General features: G+C 48.8%; 1 protein-coding gene across 13 annotated transcripts in view; it reads left to right on the top strand.

The window, feature by feature from the left end:
• PIK3CD (phosphatidylinositol-4,5-bisphosphate 3-kinase catalytic subunit delta) overlaps positions 1–20,724 on the top strand; it is a 72,411-nt gene that overhangs the window by 46,838 nt on the left and 4,849 nt on the right. For 11 of the 13 annotated variants that reach the window (XM_023739386.1, XM_023739394.1, XM_023739387.1 and 8 more), the window contains 13 exons: positions 11,485–11,654; positions 14,035–14,263; positions 14,345–14,574; positions 14,972–15,151; positions 15,499–15,648; positions 16,112–16,201; positions 17,579–17,800; positions 18,539–18,635; positions 18,732–18,862; positions 19,766–19,816; positions 19,890–20,057; positions 20,217–20,338; positions 20,540–20,683. In XM_023739386.1, the coding sequence (XP_023595154.1) occupies positions 11,514–11,654; positions 14,035–14,263; positions 14,345–14,574; positions 14,972–15,151; positions 15,499–15,648; positions 16,112–16,201; positions 17,579–17,800; positions 18,539–18,635; positions 18,732–18,862; positions 19,766–19,816; positions 19,890–20,057; positions 20,217–20,338; positions 20,540–20,683 (1,955 nt within the window). In that variant the 5' untranslated portion in view covers positions 11,485–11,513. The remainder of the gene's footprint in view (positions 1–11,484; positions 11,655–14,034; positions 14,264–14,344; positions 14,575–14,971; positions 15,152–15,498; positions 15,649–16,111; positions 16,202–17,578; positions 17,801–18,538; positions 18,636–18,731; positions 18,863–19,765; positions 19,817–19,889; positions 20,058–20,216; positions 20,339–20,539; positions 20,684–20,724) is intronic. The other 2 variants (XM_023739395.1, XM_023739396.1) reach the window with 1 other exon arrangement.

A 20,724-nucleotide genomic window follows, 5' to 3' on the forward strand; every position in this document is an offset into this window, starting at 1 on the left:
TTATGGCTCTGGGATATACTCCCCTACTTCTGGTCTATTATGGATTGAATTGTGTCCCCCCAGAATATATGTTAGACTCCTAACCCCTAGACCTGTGGAGGTAACCTCATTTGGTAGTAGGGTTTTCTTTGTTATGTTAACGAGGTGATATCAGATAGGGTGTGTCTTAAACCTAATGACTTTTGAAATATAAATATAAAAAGAGCAGATTAGACACAGAGAGAAGCAAGCAAGCACAAATGGGGGAAGATAAATGCCATGTGAAAATCACCAAGGAATTGAGAAACACCCGGTTGTAGAAGCTGAGATAAGGATTTTCCCCTAGAGCAGACAGAGAGAGCCTTCTCAAAGAGCCAGTGGCCTGAATTTGGACTTCTAGCCTCCTAAACTGTGAGAAAATAAATTTCTGTTCGTTAAAACCACTTGTGATATTTTTGTTACAGTAGCACTAGGAGAGTAAGACAGCCATCCTCTCTCAGAAATAAACTAGAGCATGTTGAAGCATTCCCTGATGCTGGCTGGGAAGGATGGTGGCACACATGCTTTATTTAAAGTGGGGAAAATCCTCTGCTGGCAGTCTAGGACACTGAACGGCAGACCCTCCCCCTACTTCACCACCCCCCTCCCACACATGCTGAGAAACTGTTCTTCAACCTTGGTTTAAATAAAGTGCATCTAACTGGGAGCATTAAAGAACAACCTGTACAAGGATGGTTTGATCCTATGACGCAGACACCCAGCCAGGATCCTGCTGACCGTGCACAGCTGTGGAATGTCCTGACCAGGGAGGTGGATGGGGAGGAACTGAGCTCTTTCTTGCTGTTTCCTTTGGTATTTTTGTTAATGACTTAGACGTGAATAGATAGTCATGCCTCAAGATTCTGGATGACTCAGAGCAGGGAGGGATTACTCACGATTAATCTTTGAGGATAAAACCCAGGATCTTGGGGGAGGTCCAGCTCTCACTTACCCTCTATCCCTAGGCCGTCTCAGCTGTCCCTACAGCTCCACATCCTGTCAGTAGTCTGGTGACTTCAAATTATATCGCTGTGACCCCACAGACCTCCCCCCAAGCTCTGAACTGGGAACTTTGCCCCTTGGCTGTCTTCACTTGGATTCTAGTAGGCATCTTAAATTTAATGTGTCTGTAATAGAGCTCCTGCTTTTTTGTCCCCCCATGATCCCCCTCCCCTTTACTTCCCCGACTTCGAGCATTGGTACTACCCATCCAATTTCCCCAGCCCCAAACCTGGCTGTCACTCTTGTTCCCTCCCTTTTAGTCATTGCCCCCATCTGATCCATCAGATCGCCTGATTATGTCTTGATTCTGTTCTCTCTTCAGCTGTATGTCCTCCTGGATCAAACCACTCTCATCAAACACTGTACCAGCCTCCTCCTCACACTTTCCTCATTTCCATCCTAGCTTCTCTTCTCCTTCTGCATAGTAGCCAACAGCATCTTTTTGGGTGCAAATCATATCCCATCACTACCTTGCCTCAACCCCCCCACCCAGGCTGCCTGTCACTCTAGAATGAGAGCCAGGTGCCTTCCCTGTTCTAAAGGCTCTACAGGACCTTCTCTCTGCTGACCTCTTCAATCCCATCTCCAACCACCCCCTACCCCACCGTATGCTCCAGCCACAGCGGTCCTTTCCCACCTTACTCTTGCTGTTCCAGGGTTCTCTGTGTGTAGCTGGCTCACTTTGGTCATCAAGTCTTGGCTGACCTCCCTGTATGGAGCATCCCTTCCCAGTTATTCTCCATCACATTCCCATGTTTCTTCATTGCGCTCGATACCATGTGTAATTATCCTACTGGTTGCCATCAAGTCAACTCTGACTCGTAGCCACCCTATGTGTGTCAGAGTAGAACTGTGCTCCCTAGAGTTTTCAACAGCCAGTTTTTTGGAAGTAGATCACCAGGAGTTTCTTCTGAGCCACCTCTGGGCAGACTTGAACTGCCAATCTTTCAGTTAGTAGCCAAGCGCATTAAGTTAACTATTTGCATCACCCAGGGACTCTATAATCATCCTACCAACTTACTTGTTTCCCTTACATTTGTAAGCTCCTTGAAGGCAGGGACCCTTTTGTCTCCTTTACCACAGTATTTCTAGCACTTCATATGATACCTGGCACTTAGTCAAGATTGATAAATATTAATTGAATAGACAAATACATTGCAGGCTGGGGTGATATATACAAAATATCAAATCCAATAATATATGAGTGCCCGTTATGCCCATGAGATGAAATTACCAAAAATAATTATGAATTCCTGCATTGAGATTCAGGAAATTGATGTTTTAATACAGGCTGGTAGAACCTGGCTTACTGTGAAAAGTTCCTGGAGGGCTGATAGCCAACATGCTCACCAAAAAACTTTCTGGGTTAGGGGTGGGAGAGACTGTAAAATTTTAGACTGAGCAGATAGCATCTTGGTGCCTAGAACATTCCTCTATAACTTGACTTGTCGGCTGTCTCTGGATCATCTTGTTAGCTCTGAACTCCAAACTTTGGCAAAAGGTCTAAACACTGCTTTGTAGCCAGAAGAGTCAGAGTTACTGACATGATGGAGCCACCATCCAGCAGAAGAGCAGTCATGGTGGCCTCGTCTGGGTTCCTCTAGATGCCAACACAAAGGCCAGGGATTGACTGTTAGAGGCAGGTCAGCTTCCAAGTAAAGAAGTTTCTAAGCACTGTTGTTGGCAGTTGCCCCTGAGTCGGTAGATCATGGCAACCCTATGTACAGTCATACCTTGGAGATATTGCAGGTTCGGTTCCAGACCACCGCAATAAAGCGAATACTGGAATAAAGTAAGTCATGCAAATTTTTTTATTTCCCAGTGCATGTAAAAGTTAGGTTTACACTATACCGTAGTCTATTAAGTGTGCAATAGCATTATGTACATACCTTAATTAAAAAATACTTTATTACTAAAAAATGCTAACCATCATCTTAGCCTTGAGCAAGTTGTAATCTTTTTGCTGGTGGAGGGTCTTGCCTTGATGTTGATGGCTGCTGACTGATCAGGGTGGTGGTTGCTGAAGGTTGGGGTGGCTGTGGCAATTTCTTAAAATAAGACAATGAAGTTTGCCACATTGATTGACTCTGACTTTCACGAAAGAATTCTCTGTAGCATGTGATGCTGTTTGATAGCATTTTACCCACAGTAGAACTTCTTTCAAAATTGGAGTCAGTCCTCTCAAACCTTGCCACTGCTTTATCAACTAAGTTTATGTAGTATTCTAAATCCTTTGTAGTCATTTCAGCAGTGTTCACAGCATCTTCACCAGGAGTAGATTCTCATCTCAAGAAACCACTTTCTTTGCTCATCCATAAGAAGCGACTCCTCATCTGTTAAAGATTTATCATGAGATTGCAGCAATTCAGTCAGATCTTCAGGCCCCATTTCTAATTCTAGTTCTCTTGCTGCTTCCACCACATCTGCAGTTAATTCCTCCACTGACGTCTTGAACCAATCGAAGTCATCCGTGAGGGTTGGAATCAACTTCGTCCAAACTCCGGTTAATGGTGATGTTTTTGACTTCCTCCCGTGAATCATGAATGTTCTTAATGGCATCTAGAATGGTGAATCTTTTCCAGAAGGTTTTCAGTTTACTTTGCCCAGATCCATCAGAGGAATCACTACCTGTGGCAGCTATAGCCTTATGAAATGTATTTCTTAAATAATCAGACTTGAAAGTTGAAATTACTCCTTGATCCATGGGCTGCAGAATGGATGCTGTGTTAGCAGGCATGAAGATGACATAAATCTCCTTGTACATCTCCATCATAGCTCTTGGGTGACCAGGTGCATTGTCAATGAGCAGTAATATTTTGAAAGGAATCTTTCTTCTGAGCAGGAGATCTCAACAGTGGGCTTAAAATATTCAGTAAACCATGTTGTAAACAGATGTGCTGTCATCCAGGCTTTGTTGTTCCATTTATACAACTAGGCAGAGTAGATTTAGCAGAATTCTTAAGGGCCCTAGGATTTTTGCAATGGTAAATGAGCATTGGCTTCAACTTAAAGTCACCAGCTGTGTTAGCCCCTAACAAGAAAGTCAGCCTGTCCTTTGAAGCTTTGAAGCCAGGCATTGACTTCTTCTCTCTATCTATGAAAGTCCTAGATGGAATCTTCTTCCAGTATAAGGCTGTTTTATCTACATTGAAAATCTGTTCTTTAGGGTAGCCACCTTCATCAATTATCTTAGCTAGGTCTTCTGAATAACTTGCTGCAGCTTCTGCATCAGCACTTGCTGCTTCACCTTGCACTTTTATGTTAGGGTGATAGCTTCTTTCCTTAAACCCCATGAACCAAGCTCTGCTACCTTCAAACTTTTCTTCTGCAGCTTCCTCACCTCTGTCAGCCTTCATAAAACTGAAGAGAGTTAGAGCTTCACTTTGGATTAGGCTTTGGCTTAAGGGAATGTTGTGACTGGTTTGATCTTCTATCCAGACCACTAAAACTTTCTCCGTATCAGCAATAAGGCTGTTTCACTTTCTTATCATTCTTGTGTTCACTGGAGTAGCACTTTTAACTTCCTTCAAGAACTTTTCCTTTGCATTCACAACTTGGCCAACGGTTTGGTGCAAGAGGCTAGCTTTTGTCCTATCTCGGCTTTTGACATGCCTTTCTCTAGCTTTTGATTTAAAGTGAGAGACGTGTAACTCTTCCTTTTACTTGAACACTTAGAGGCTATTGTAGGGTTATTAACTGGCCTAATTTCAATATTGTCGTGTCTCAGGGAATAGAGAGGCCTGAGGAGAGGGGGAGAGACGGGGGAACAGCCTGTTGGTGGAGCAGTCAGAACACACAACATTTATTGATTAAGTTCGCTGTCTTACACCAGCGCGGTTCGTGGTGCCCCAAAACAATTAACAATAGTTACATCAAAGATCACTGATCTTAGGTCACCATAACAGATATAATAATAATTAAAAAGTTTGAAATATTGCGAGAATTACCAAGATGTGACACAGAGACATGAAGTGAGCACATGCTGTTGGAAAAATGGCACCGATAGACTTGCTCAACGCAGGGTTACCACAAACCTTCAATTTGTAAAAAACGCACTATCTGCATAGTAAAATGAAGTATGCCTGTATGACAGAATGAAATGTTGCCAGCCCCTGCGCCATCTTTATGATTGTTGGTAATTTGACAATATTCTGTTGTGATCCATAGGGTCACTAGCTAATTTTTCGTAGTCGATTGTCAGGCCTTTCTTCCTAGTCTGTCTTAGTCTAGAAGCTCTGCTGAAACCTGCCCACCATGGGTGATGCTGCTGGTATTTGAAATACTGGTGGCATAGCTTCCAGCATCACAGCAACACAAAAGCCACCACAGGATGACAAACTGACAGACGGGTGGTGGTTCTAACCACTAGAAGCTTCCAAAAATGTAATGTGCTGCTGTGTTATTCAAAATAGATACTTTCAGCTGCAGGTGGCAAAAACCCCAACTCATACTGCTCTAAGTAAAAAAAAAAGAGGGAATTATTGGCTAATGGAGCTGCTGTACTCTCACTCGGAGCTCTGCTTTCCTCTGGGTCAGTCTCCTCAGGTTCTATCCTTCAGGGCAGTAGGTGGTCATTGGTGGCGGTAGGCAGTCTTTTCTGCTGCCCCAGGAGGAAGTCCGTGGAGAAGTCCAAATGTCAAACTTACTGGACTGACTTGTGCACATGCCCATCCTGGAGTCACTGTCACTAGGGAGATGGTATACAATGATCGGCCGGTCTAAGTCCAGTCCCACCGCTAGTCCAATCCCCTTGGCCACGGAATTCAGGGCTCAGATTGGCTGGGCCTGGATCTCAGGGCTACCCATGTAGCTAGGAGCAAAGTCAGCCCGTTTGAACGACTTAGACTGAGGGTGTGGTCAGTTTGTGAAAAGTCCCCAGATCCTAAATGGTGCCGGCACTCTGAAGCCCCCTTGTACTCCTTTCCACTCACTCCCTGCCATGGGGTCACCACTGTCCTTTCTTCTGCCAACATAAATTAGTTCTGCCTGTTTTTGTTCTTTATATAATTAGGATCATGCAGCACATACTCTTTTGTGTCTGGCTTCCCCATTATGTTTCAGCTATACTGTAGTTTATATCTGTAGATTCCACCACCTATCTGTCAGCTTGTCATACTGTGGTGGCTTGCATGTTGCTGTGATGCTGGAAGCTCTGCCACTGGTATTTCAAATACCAACAGGGACAGCCATGGTGGACAGGTTATAGCAGAGCTTCCAGACTAAGACAGACTAGGAAGAAAGTCCCGGTGGTCTACTTCTGAAAGTCAGCCAATGAAAACCCTATGGATCACAACGGTCAGATACGCAACCCAACATAGGGATGGTGCAGGACTGGACAGCGTTTCGTTCCGTTGTGTATGGAGTTGCCACGAGTGGAGGCTGACTGGATGGTAGCTACCAACAACAACAACAAGGGACAGGGAAGTGAGGGGTGCATTTCTCAGAGCCCAGGCCCTTTGGCGAGAGCCCTTGGGAGCTCATGCCATCTCAGTCTCGTAGGATTGGGTGCCCAAAGGTGCCCCCTGACTTTCCAAGCTTGGCCAAAGCATATTTAGGACTGCAAGTGATTCTCTGGAATTTCTGACTGTCCCTTGAGTTTTGAATCAAAAAAATCTTTGGTGTGGCCAGTCTCAGAAAGAGGAACCCAGCTAGGATGTGGTTTTACAATCAGAGGAAGTCATGCCAGGTGATGTGTGGGTCCCGCTGCTCAGAACCAAGGGCGAGGCCTTGGCCTAGCTGGTGGAGCCACCAAAGCAACTTGTCTCTTATACCAGACATTTCCTTTCAACTACTTTTTAAAAGTCATTTAAATTTAGCAGAATATGACCTTAGGATAAAGAAAAAAAATCATAAAACAGAAAGGCAGAGATTGATAAATTCAACTACATCAACACTGAAAACTTCTATTTATCAAAAGACACATAAACAAAGTGAAAAGATAACCCAGACTAGGACAAGATATTTCCAACAAAGGAATTGAATCTAGAATATGTAAAGAAATCCTACATACCAGTAAGAAAAAGACAACCCATGGGAAAACGGGCAAAGATTATAAGCGGGCAATTAGCAGGAGATAAATGAAACATTTTTACTATTTTTTTTTTTGCATTAAGTCTTTGAAATCTGGTGTGTATTTAACACAGTACATTGCAATTTAGATGCTAAATTTTTGTCAGAAATACTTGATTTGTATGTAGATTTCATACCATTTATAGGTGAAAAAGTAGGCTTACAGACCCACGTTGTTTCACACTCAAAAGTTTTCTAATAACTGGATCGATTATCAATTTTTAAATTAAAATGAATTAAAATTAAAGCATTTGAAAAATTCAGTTCCTCAGTCACACTAGCCACGTTTCAAGTGCTGAAGAGGCACCTGTGGATGGTGGCTACCATATTGGACAGCACAGGGCTGGAGTATTTACCTCTGAGCGGAATTGTCATATGTCGTATGTTGTTAGCTGCCCTCAAGTCAGCCTCCAACTTATGGCCACAGCAGGCACAACAGAACGAAATGCTGCTCAGTCCTGTGCCATCCCCATGATCGGTTGCTAATTGAATTGTTGTGATTCATAGGGTTTTCACTGGCTGATTGTTGGAAATAGATCGCCAGACCTTTCTTCCTAGTTGGTCTTAGTCTGGAAGCTCTGCTGAAACCAGTTCAGCATCATAGCAACATGCAAGACTCCACTGACAGATGGGTGGTAGCTGTGCATGAAAGGCATTGGATGGGAGTCGAACCCAGGTCTCCCGCATAGAAGGCGAGAATTCTACCACTGAACCACTACTGTCCCCATGTCATAGGTTATACACATCATTAACTTCATTAAATATTGCCAAATTTTCTTCCAGAATGGTAGCACCAATTAGCAATCATGCCATTGTTGTATAATGTTTAAATCTCCATATCTTCGTCAGCACTTAGAATTGTCAAACTTTTTCATTTTTGCTAATATAGGTATGAAATAAATAGTCTCCCATTATTTCATTTGCATTTTCCTTATTATCTGTAAACATTTATCTCCTGCAAATTGCCTTTGCATACTCAATAAAACACAGGTAACATCTTTCTGGTATTCTCTGCTTTCACCCAGGATCCATCTGACATCAGCAATGACATTGCTTGTTCCACATCCTCTTTTGAATTTCTGGCAGTTCCCTGTTGATGTTCTGCTTCAACTTTTTTGAATGATCTTCAGCACAATTTTACTTGCATGTGATATTAATGGTATCGTTCAATAATTTCCACATTCTGTTGGATCACCTTTTTTTTGGGATGGGCACAGATATGGATCTCTTCCAGTCAGTTGGCCAGGTAGCTGTCTTCCAAATTTCTGACATAGACGAGTGAGGACTTCCAGCATTGCATCCATTTGTTGAAACATCTCAATTGATATTCCGTCAATTCCTGGAGCCTTGTTTTTTTGCCAGTGCCTTCAGTGCAGCTTCGACTTCTTCTTTCAGTACCATCAATTAATTCTTCATCATGTGCTACCTCCTGAAATGGTTGGATGTCAACCAATTCTTTTTGGTACAGTGACTCTGTATTTCCCTTCCATCTTCTTTTGATGCTTCCTGTATTGTTCAATATTTTGCCTATGGAATCCTTCCCAATATTGCAACTCGAGGCTTGAATTTTTTCTTCAGTTCTTTCAGCTTGAGAAATGGTGAGTGTGTTCTTCCCTTTTGGTTTTCTAACTCCAGGTCTTTGCACATGTCATTATAATACTTTACTTTGTCTTCTCAAGCTACCCTTTGAAATGTTCTGTTCAGCTCTTTTACTTCATCATTTCTTCCATATGCTTTAACTACTCTACATTCAAGAGCAAGTTTCAGAGTCTCTTCTGACATCCATTTTGGTCTTTTCTTTCATTCCTGTCTTTTTCTTTCATCATGTATAATGTCCTTGATGTCATCCCACAACTTGTCTGGTCTCTGGTCATTAGTGTTCAGTGCATCGAATGTGTTCTTGAGATGGTCTCTAAATTCAGGTAGGATATACTGAAGGTCATAGTTTGGTTCTTGTGGACTCGTTTTAATTTTCTTCAGTTTCAGATTGAACTTGCGTATGGACAGTTGATGGTCTGTTCCGCAGTCAGCCCTGGCCTTGTTCTGACTGATGATATTAAGCTTCTCCATTGGCTCTTTCTGCACATGTAGTCGATCAACAAGAGAAGGGGTAAATAACTTATGGTTTATTTACACAGTGAAATATCATACATGAGTTAAAATGAATGAACCAGAGCTACATGCATCAGCATGGATAAATCTAAAGAACAATGCTGAGTGGCAAAAACAAGGTAGAAGACTTACTATTCATACAAAGTTTTAAAACATGCATATGTATTAGGGATTGTTTCTGGATACGTATTTGTATAATAAAAGCCTAAAAGCATGCATGGAAATTATAAACAACCAGAATCTGGGTGATGGTAACCTGAAGTGTGGGGAGACCCTCAGCACCTAACCACTGCACCACCAGGGTTCCTATGGTGGGTAGACAAGGTCCTTTAAGTGTGTCTGTAACATTTTGTTACTTACCGGGGATGGTACATGGGTTTGTTTATACTCTAGTATGGCTGAGATGTTGCAAAAAATTGTTTACTGGCCAAAGGAGGTTTTTTTCCCTTTCTTTCTCTCTCTCTTTTTTTTTATTGTGGTGAAAATATACACAACAAAGCATACACCAATTCGAAGGGTAAGACAGTACGCAATATTGGGGAAGCCAGTACAACTTATACAAGGCAAGGGCATGGAAGCTCCATAGACACATCCAAACTCCCTGAGGGACCAAAATGCTGGGCAGAGGGCTGTGGGGACCATGGTCTCAGGGAACATCTAGCTCAATTGGCATAACACAGTTTATAAAGACAATGTTCTACATTCTACCTTGGTGAGTAGTTCTGGGGTCTTAAAAGCCTGTAAGCAGCCATCTAAGATACTCCGCTGGTCTCACCCCTTCGGAAGCAAGGGAGAATGAAGAAAACAAGATACAAGGGAAAGATTAATCCGAAGGACTAATGGACCACAACTACCACGGCCTCCTCCAGACTGAGCCCAGTACAGCTAGATAGTGCCCTGGCTACCACCACTGACTGCTCTGACAGGGATCACAACAGAGGGTTCCAGACAGAGCTGGAGGAAAACATAGAACAAAATTCTAACTCACAAAAAAAGGACCAGACTTACTGGCCTGACAGAGACTGGAGAAACCCTGAGAGTATGGCCCCTGGACACCCTTTTAGCTCAGTAATGTCACTCGCGAGGTTCACCCTTCAGCCAAAGATTAGACAGCCCCATAAAACAAAACAAAACTAATGGGGCACAACAGTCCAGGGACAAGGACTAGAAGGCAAGAGGGGACAGGAAACTGGTAATAGGGAACCCAAGGTCGAGAAGGGACAGTGTTGACATCTCGTGGGGTTGTTAACTATTGTCATAAAGCAATATGTGTACTAACTGTTTAATGAGAAACTATTTGTTCTGCAAAGCTTCACCTAAAGTACAATAAAAAAAGAAAAAAAGCAGAAGACAAATAAACAAAACAACAACAACAAAACATACACCAATTCAACAGTTTCTACATGTACAATTCAGTAACATTGATTACATTCATCTAGTTGAATATAATATCGTTTTCCAAATCATTCCACCACATGAACATCGACTCAATGCCCCCTAAGCAAAAACTCGCCCTTCCCCCCTCCCTCCTACCCCTGGTAACCACTAATAATCTTTGGTTTCTATCTATCTATTTGCTTATTTCATACAAGTAAGATCATGCAATATTGGTCCTTTTGCAACTGACTTCACTCAGCATCGTTTTCAAGGTTCATCCGTGTCGTAGCATGTATCAGGACTTCATTTCTCTTTACAGCTGAGTAGTGTTCCATTGTGTGTATACACTGCTTTTGTTTATCCATTCATCAGCTGATGGACATTTGGGCTGTTTCCGTCTTGGCTGTTGTGAAAAGTGCTGCAGTGAACCTCGGTGTACATGTGTCTGTTTGTGTCACTGCTTTCAAGTCTCTTGGGTATATACCCAAAGCCATTTTTAAGCCATTTGGTTTCTGCCTATAAAGTGTCAAAGAACTACCACCTTCCAGCCCTTCTAATGTCCTGGGTTGTCTGACCAGTGTCCCTGATGTCCCCTGGCCTTGTCAGCTGGTGACCATGGCCAGGCCTCCCAGATGTGTGCATTCCCGGGAAAAAAGGATTGGCGTGAGTCTACTGGTCTCTTAGTTTTGGTGCCTTGCAGTGAGGGATACAGACAGTGTTCCGTGTGTGATGAGACCGTGGCCTGGGCAGTAGGAGCCACAGGCCACCCCGGGCAGGACGAGGCCCAGATGGAGGCCGCTTTGTGTGTCTGTGGGCTGAGACCCAGCCCTGAGCCTCCAGCTGTCATGGATTTCTGACTTGCCCAGAACACCTGGGTCACTTACTTTGCCTTTGCTTCCTTTTCAGGGCAACTGGCGCCTGAGAGGTAGAACAGGATGCCCCCCGGGGTTGACTGCCCTATGGAATTCTGGACCAAGGAGGAGAACCAGAGCGTGGCGGTTGACTTCTTGCTGCCCACGGGTGTCTATCTGAACTTCCCTGTGTCCCGCAATGCCAACCTCAGTACCATCAAGCAGGTATGACCTCGACCTTAAGCCGGGTCCTCAGAATTTAGAACTCAGAGAGACGGATAGACTCTCACATTCACATGCGTGGTTTATCAGATTTGGGAGTCTCAGATAAGAATTTTAAAATATACAAATAATACCAAGAATTGTTTAAAAACTTGCAGTTATATTCTGTATATCATTCCAAATTCAGCTTCCCCCCTTTTACAGTGTGTGTTTATCCTAGCTAGATCACAGCAGAAGTTTCAAGGCGCTGGTTTCAGTGGTGGTCTTGCATCCCATTGTGACATCATTGTTGGGACTACCCCATCCATGGCCTCTTAAGAGTTCTACTAATCTTTGTCTTTAGCGCTGACCCCATAGTAAAATATCTTTGGAAACAGTTTTTGTTGAATAATTTTCAGGGTGGATTACTGAGTAAAGGATGAAACATCTGAATGGTATTTGGTAGATATTGTCATGTTACCATCTACAAAGTATGGGGTTTAATGGGCCTTGCCTTGGGCTGCCAGAGGATGAGACTCTTTCTCAGAATTTTCAAAGTGATAATTGGGAGCAGGAAAGAAAAAGGAGAGGCCATGGACCATCCTTGAGTTTTATCTTCCCTTCCTGGAGGATCTCTTTAAAGATTAAGTCTACTTTTTCCATTACAAAAGTAATATGGACATGGTAATGTTTGAATAATGTGATAAACATAATTAATGTCTAGGAATTGTACCTGTGAAGAAAGTTGACGTGGCACATGTTTTGTTACATATATATATTTACCACCCTCCCCCGCAAAAAACAATACGAACACCCTAAAATTTAGGAAGATAAGGAAAAGGAGAAGAAAAAAATAATCTGTAATCCAGCCATATGACAACCACAGTTAACACTCTGGCTGTTTCCTGTTTTCTGTATAGACTGTGGTGTTTTTTCCTCCATAATTGTGATCGTTCTGATTATTATGAACTTTTATGTCCTTTTTTTTTCTGAGTTAACATCTTTCTTCACTGTCATTTTATATAAATATAATTTGAAAGTTAATCTTACTTTTTCTGCTCACAGAAGCTATGCATGCATGCCATTCAGATTCAAACATTGCAGAAATATAAAACAGGTGTCAGCCCCTATAGTCTCACCCCACAGAAAATGTGAACCAATTAGCTTCAATTTCTTTATATATTTATCTATACTAGGAGCCAGCAAACTTTTTTTCCATAAAAGGCCAGATAGTAAATATTTTGGACCTTGCTAGCCAACTCTGCTGTTGTAGCACAAAAGCAGCCATAGACGATATGGAACGAATGGGTGTGGCTGTGTTCTAATAAAACTTTCTTTACAAAAACAGGCGTTGGGCCAGATTTGGCCCACAAACCGTGGTTTGCTGGACTCTAGTCTATGTTAAAATATGTTTATTGTTGCTTTTTATGAAAGTGGGTTTGAATTATATCTGCTGTTGTACAATTTGGGATTTTTCAGTTTAGTGGTATATCTTGGACCCCTCCGTGCCTGTATGTACAGGAATCCCAGATTCTGTGCCATAACTAGCCATTTCCCACGGTAGCAACATTGAACTGTTTCCTTCTTTTCTGTATTCTCTGTAATTCTGTGGTGAATGCCTTTGCACTAAATCTTGACTCTTGGACTGCTTTTCCTTGGAGAGTTCCTGGGGAGACCTCACTTTGGGGGCACAGTATGGAGCTGAGCATGGTCTGTAGATGTGTTTTATTTGGCCCTTTCATTCAGTATGTTAAGTTTTTCTGACTTAAAAAAAAAAAACTGTTGCCATCAAATTGAATCCAACTCATGGTGACCCCAGGTGTGTCAAAGTAGAACTGTGGTCCATAGGGTTTTCAATGACTGATTTTTGGAAGTAGATGACCAGGCCTTTCTTCCAAGGCGCCTCTGGGTGGGTGGACTTGAACCACCATTCTTTTGGTTAGCAGCCTCGTGCATTAACCCTTTGTACCACCCAGTCTGAATTGGACTCCCTTTCTGATTTAGTTGCCAACATTTAGAACTCAGGTGAGTTTGTCTAATCGCCAGGGGGATGAACTCCAGAACGATTCGCTGGCGGGGGGAGGGAGGAGAGGCCTGAAGGTCATGTCCCAGCAACTGTCTCCCAGGGCAACCTCACGGTGGTCCCTGCACCCTACACGGGAGACCGTGGGCCACACCGCTCAGCCTCAGACCCCAGCGTGTAGCCTGCACATTCTGAGCAGAGCAGTAACAGAGATTCCTGGCCACCACATGATCGGTGCTCAAGGGCTCTGGAGAGGATGCCAGTCTTGGATCCTTGCATTTGCCCTCTTGTTGGGCTGTGCAGAGTGGGACCCCCAGCCTCCCTCCTGCCAGCTCCCTGTGGCCTTGGCTGGAGGAGCTGACCAGCACCTGTCCCTCCCAGGTGTTGTGGCACCGCGCCCAGTATGAGCCCTTCTTCCACATGCTCAGCGACCCCGAGGCCTATGTGTTCACCTGCGTCAACCAGACAGCGGAACAGCAGGAGCTGGAGGACGAGCAGCGTCGACTCTGTGACATCCAACCCTTCCTGCCAGTCCTGCGCCTGGTGGCCCGTGAGGGCGACCGTGTGAAGAAGCTCATCAATTCACAGATCAGCCTTGTCATCGGCAAAGGTGCCCCTGCGGGTGGGTCACATCGACTGGGCTGGGCCTGCCAGACACCCTGTGCTGACCCGGCCTCTTCCTGTCTCTCAGGCCTCCATGAGTTCGACTCCTTGCGAGACCCGGAGGTGAACGACTTCCGCACCAAGATGCGCCAGTTCTGCGAGGAGGCAGCCGCGCACCGGCAGCAGCTGGGCTGGGAGGCCTGGCTGCAGTACAGCTTCCCTCTGCAGCTGGAGCCTGCGGCGCGGGGCTGGGGCACTGGCACCCTGCGCGTCCCCAACCGGGTCCTCCTAGTCAATGTCAAGTTCGAGGGCAGTGAGGTGAGCCCCACCTCTCCCCCTCACCTGGACGTTGCTGTGGCTTCTGCTGGGGGTGCTTCCCCATGACCCCCCAAATCCACCTCCCTCCAGTAGCATCAGTTGGTATCTGTGAGACATCTGTGCACGTGAGGGCTCAGCCAGACTTTCCACCAGGCAAGTCGGACCAGGCTTCACTGGTGGTCTCTGTAACGGAATGACAGTATAACAATGGCATTAGGTTCATTGATCTGTTCGTTCACTCAACCAGTACTTCTGAGTGTCAGTCAGATGAGACCCTCATGGAGGTCTCACCTTCAGGGGTGGGGGGTGCCTACTATAGACAACTAAGGCCCCCTGTGCCCCAGAATGCCATGGGACCTCCACAGAACAGAGGGCTGACCCGCTCTCCTCCTCCCAGGAGAGCTTCACCTTCCAGGTATCCACCAAGGACATGCCCCTGGCGCTGATGGCCTGTGCCCTCCGGAAGAAGGCTACCGTGTTCCGGCAGCCGCTGGTGGAGCGGCCGGAGGACTATGCGCTGCAGGTGAATGGGAAGTACGAGTACCTCTACGGCAGCTACCCCCTCTGCCAGTTCCAGGTGAGGCCTGGGGGGCCCCGTGTCTGTGCTCCCTACAGCCCTGGGCTGGGCCTTAGGGGTGAGGGGAGCTGATCCGTAGGCCCCTGTTGAGCCTGATGAGCCAGGCCTTTGGGGGTCATGGCTGAAGCATCCCCTTGCTGGATCGGACCTCTCTGTGAGCACAAGGAGATACTGGAGATACTCCATCTTGAGGAGGCGGGTGGGGTTGGGACAGCCAGCAGGAGGGGACCCCGGGAGGTCCTGGGGTCGGCGATGGTCTGCAGCAGGGGGGCGGTGTTCCCGGGGAGCCTGTTGTCCAGTGAGTGGTTGGGGGCTGCCCATCATCAGCTCATGCTGCCCCCTCTCAGTACATCTGCAGCTGCCTGCACAGCGGGCTGACCCCTCACCTGACCATGGTGCACTCCTCCTCCATCTTGGCCATGCGGGATGAGCAGAGCAACCCCACGCCCCAGGTCCAGAAGCTGCGCACCAAGCCGCCCCCCATTCCTGTGAAGAAGGTGAGCTGGCGCCCTCCACAACTCGCACTTCCCTCCCTTTTTCTGGCCATTGGCCAAGCCTAGAGCCTGTTAGGCGGCACCCGAGGCCAGCCGTGGGTCCAGGGCCCCCAGCCTCATGGCTGGTCAGTGTGGAGAGTTGGGGCTTTGATCCTGGGAGGCTCACAGACCGATGTCCTCGGGGGCAGAGGCTGGCTGTCCTGCTGCCCTTCCCTGTGGACACAGCTCCCCGCACTTTCAGCAGAACTTGATGGCCTGTAGATCTCAGGCAGAGGGCCCCTGGGGCATCTGCGTGGCAGGTTTTCTGGTAAAGGACGGTGTTGTGGGCTGGTGTCTGAGCTTTGCCACAAACCTGCAACACTCTCACGCCACCCCCAAGTGGCGGCCAGGGGAGTGAGCCCAGTGAGAGAGTTCTGGATTCTTGCACCGCCTGGCCCATCACCAGCCCTGCTTCTTCTCTCCTCAGCCCTCCTCTGCATCCCTGTGGTCCCTGGAGCAGCCGTTTTGCATCGAGCTGATCCAGGGCAGCAAAGTGAATGCCGATGAGCGTATGAAGGTAGGGGCTCCGGGGGCAGGTGGGGAGTCAGAGTGTTTGCACAAACAGGCGGCTGGAGGGGTGGCAGAGGAAGAAGGGGGGGTCACACGAAAGCCGCCTGACCACATTACCCAGCATCCCTGCCCAGGGTGGTTTGAGCTGCTTCAAAACAGGAAGCCGGGTAGGGGGCAGGCCAGCCGGCCTGAGAGACCAATTCACAGAAACTTAAGCCTAGCCGAGTTCTGGGTATTCAGCTTGGTGGAGGTGATAGGGACCAGGCCTAGCCCGGAGATGAGGAACCACAGAGTCTGGGGGGCAGGGCAGCAGGCAAGGAAGAAGGGTCAGCTCCAGCTGGGCGGGGCTTGGGTGCTCCCGGGGTAGTGAAGGCGGGGCTTGCAGGTGGGTGTGGTCATCACTGTCTCACCCCAGGGGGCCAGTGATCAGGCCAGGGCCCACCTCTGCTGCAAGGACAGTATGGGGACTGGAGCTGCGCTGTTTTCTCTTCCAAACATTGCGGCATTCCTGATCCCATCTGTCCTCAGAACAGCCCTGTGAGGTACAGGGCTTATTGTCCCATTTGTGAGTCCAGTGAGGTGGAGTCTCATGCCTGTGAGCACTTTTTGGTGAGGTACTTTTACAAGCAGGCAGGTCTGGGCTCCCCCAGTAGAATCGTGGCGGATTGGATCAGATGGGCTGGTAGGTGCCAGGCTTCAGAATGGGGCGATGGGGGTGGGGGAGGCAGGGCGGGGGCATCCCAGATCACAGGGGCTCATAAGAAGTGAAGGGAGCCCTGGGATGTTGGAGCTGGAAGGGCCCTTGGGGCTTCCAAGCTCATGTGGGGAAACTGAGGCCCAGAGTAGGGGAACGGACGTGCCCTGGGGTCCCACAGAGCCAGTGGGGGAGCTGAGACTAGGTGCCCTTCCCCTACCCCACGGCCACTGGGCCTTGTCCCACCCAGGCAGCGCAGCCCTCCCTCTGCCATACCACCTCGTTCCGCATGGAAGTGGGACTCAGACTCACTTAAATTAGGGTATTTAAGGAGAAGAAAAGGAGCCCTCATGAAGCAATGGTTTAAGCACTCTGCTGCTAACCTAAAGGTTGGTGGTTTGAATCCACCCAGTGGTGCTCCGGAAGACAGACCTGACGATCTGCTTCTGAAAGGTTGGGGCTGTTGAAAACCCTGTAGAGCACAGTTCTGCTCTGCACGCATGGGGTCGCCATGAGTCAGAATTGTACTCAACGGCAACAAGCAACAAAGAGGAGGAGATTTGACCATTAGGTGGGAGAGGCCTGGGAGGGAGAGGGGCTGGGCCTCTGCCCTGGGTGCCTGCCTGCTTGGGTCCGCACTGACCGCTCACCCCTGCTGCCGGCTCACCTGCGCCTTGGCACCTCCCACAGCTGGTGGTGCAGGCTGGGCTCTTCCACGGCAACGAGATGCTGTGCAAAATGGTGTCCAGCTCAGAGGTGAGCGTGTGCTCAGGGCCCGTGTGGAACCAGCGGCTGGAGTTCGACATCAACATCTGTGACCTGCCCCGAATGGCCCGGCTCTGCCTCGCGCTTTACGCTGTGATTGAGAAGGCCAAGAAGGCTCGCTCCACCAAGAAGAAGTCCAAGAAGGCGGTGGGTCAGGCTGGGGTTCAGGCCCCTGAGAGCCAGTGTACCTCCTGCTGGGCCCCGTCCTGCCCCTGCAGCTGAGCCTCTCTCCATCCTCCCAGCCCGGGTGGGGGGCTCTGTGGTGGGCCTGCAGACCTCAGCCCCCCAGCCTCGCCCCTCCCTGTCCAGCCTCCACCCCTCCCTCGTGAAGGCTCTGGGTTGCTGGGCTGTGAGCAGGCTACTTGGAATATGTGGGTCTTTGGTCCTGTGGGGATCTGGAGGCAGCTCCTTGAGGTGGGAAGGGCAAAGCTGCTGTCCTCTTGGGGAGCAGAAAGGCCTAAGTCATGCCATCAGGAACGGGTGGTGCTGGGACTCTTGAGTCACCAGGCCCAGGATGTGACTCCACTCAGCCCTGCTGACTCATGGAAGGTTGAGTAGGGCCAGCTCTCTGGGGGCTGATGTGGTTGGTTTGGGGGTTTCTCGATAAGCCGAGGGTGTGGGTGCTGCTGGGAGCAGAGGGCACAGTCAGGCAGCTGGCCTTCCTCACTGGGATTCTGATAAGAAAGGGAAACAGTGGGTTCCCCCTCTCTAAGCAGGTTCTCCTCTGGGGTCTGGTTGGGAGACCTCAGCTGGTGTCTGAGTCTTCTTGCTCCTCTCTTTGGGATGTCTGGATGAGGACAGGGAAGCTTGGCTTGGAGGCTGATCCCATTCTGCAGATGAGCAAATGGAGTCCCCTCTGACCCTGACCTGCTTCGTCCTCCCCAGGACTGCCCCATCGCCTGGGCCAACCTCATGCTGTTTGACTATAAGGACCAGCTCAAGACCGGGGAGCAGTGCCTCTACATGTGGCCCTTTGTCCCAGGTCTGCCAGGCCGGGGATAGAGGCTTAAGGGGCATGGGGAGCCCCAGGGGTGGCGGTGTTCTCCATGCACCTGACTTCATCTGTCTGTGTGTTCAGACGAGAAAGGGGAGCTGCTGAACCCCACAGGGACTGTGCGGAGTAATCCTAACACAGAGAGTGCCGCTGCCCTGGTCATCTGCCTCCCCGAGGTGGCCCCTCATCCCGTGTACTACCCTGCCCTGGAGAAGGTCAGTTCGGGGCAGGACCTCGGCTGGGCTGGGCCCCCATACCAGGACCTGCCCCGCCCAGAGGCTGTGGGATCAAATGGGCACTTTCCAGGCCCTGCCTCAGATGCTCCCCAGAGCAAGGTCTCTGCCAACCCATGAGTTGCCCAGGGCTGGGGTGTGGTGGGGGCAGGTAGTCACCATGCACAGTTGGGGTGTTCCTGAATCTCTGGAATTCTCACATGCCCTAGAGCAGAGGTTCTCAGCCCAGGCAATACTGACCCCCACAGTGCCTGGTGGTACAATGGTTAACTGCTCGGCTGTGCACAGATAGGTCAGCTGTTAGAACCCACCCAGCAGCTCCTCGGGAGAAAGACCTGACAATCTGCTCCCATAAAGATTAAACAAAAAACCCATTGCTGTCGAGTCGATTCCGACTTATAGCGATCCTATAGGACAGAGTAGAACTGCCCCACAGGGTTTCCAAGGAGCAGCTGGTGGGTTTGAACTTTTGGTTAGCAGCTGAGCTCTTAACTACTGCACCACCAGGGCCACCTGTAAAGATTACAGTAAAGAAAACCCTATGGGGCCGTTCTACTCTGTCACACGGGGTTGCTGTGAGTTGAAATGGACTCAATGGCACATAGCAACAACGGGATATTGAGCAATGTCTGGAGACCTTTTTTGTTGTCACAACTAGTGTGGAAGGTGGTGCTACTGGCATCTGTGGGTGGAGGCTGGGATGGTGCTAAACATCCTACAAACGTCCTACACAGGACAGCGCCACAACAGAGTCATCTGGCCCATAATGTCAGCAGTGCTAAACTTGGAAACTGTGCCCCAGAATCTGAAAGCCCTGCTTGGGGCTGGCACAGCGTTGGCCGGTGGGGGGCGTCGCTGAGAGCAGGGCGGGTTGTTGTGTTGCAGATCCTGGAGCTGGGGCGGCACGGGGAGCACGGGCGCTTCACCGAGGAGGAGGTGAGCTGGGTATGGGGCGCGGGGCAGGGAGAAGAGTGGGTGGGAGCAGCCCTCACCCCCCTGCACCCCTCAGCAGCTGCAGTTGCGGGAAATCCTGGAGCGGCGCGGCTCGGGGGAGCTGTACGAGCACGAGAAGGACCTGGTGTGGAAGATGCGCCATGAGGTCCAGGAGTACTTCCCTGAGGCTCTGGCCCGGCTGCTGCTGGTCACTAAGTGGAACAAGCACGAGGACGTGGCCCAGGTGGGCAGGGGGTGGGGTCAGACAGAGCCTGGTCAGCCTGGTGGCCTCCTCCCCTGCTGGCCCCCTCCTGTAATACCCTCCTCCCCTGGCGGCCTCCTCCCCATGGCCTCCTTCCCTGGCAGCCCGCTCCCACTCCACCACCCTGATCCCTCCCTCCAGATGCTCTGCCTGCTGTGTTCATGGCCCGAGCTGCCCGTCCTGAGTGCCCTGGAGCTGCTGGACTTCAGTTTCCCGGACCGCCACGTGGGCTCCTTTGCCATCAAGTCCCTGCGCAAGCTGACGTGAGTCCTGTAGGCTGCTGGGGCTGCTGGGCAGTGGAGCTAGAGGGTTGCTTTGCCCCAGCTGCCAGCAAGGGGCACTGCTAGGAGACACTGAGCCTCTTAAGGCCTACTCCAGTGGAGGTCGCCTCTTGCTCCTGCTCTGCCCCCGCCCACTGTGGGCCCCCTATCCGAAGTGACCCCAGTGGCCTCCCTTCTTTGCAGGGACGATGAGCTTTTCCAGTACCTGCTGCAGCTGGTGCAGGTACTCAAGTATGAGTCCTACCTGGACTGTGAGCTGACCAAGTTTCTGCTGGACCGGGCACTGGCCAACCGCAAGATCGGTCACTTCCTCTTCTGGCACCTCCGGTAGCTGAACTCCCCTGGCCTCTGTGTCCCCCGGAGGGGAA

Source organism: Trichechus manatus, unplaced genomic scaffold, assembly GCF_000243295.1.
Source record: "Trichechus manatus latirostris isolate Lorelei unplaced genomic scaffold, TriManLat1.0 scaffold00133, whole genome shotgun sequence".
NCBI classification, from domain to species: Eukaryota; Metazoa; Chordata; class Mammalia; order Sirenia; family Trichechidae; genus Trichechus; species Trichechus manatus.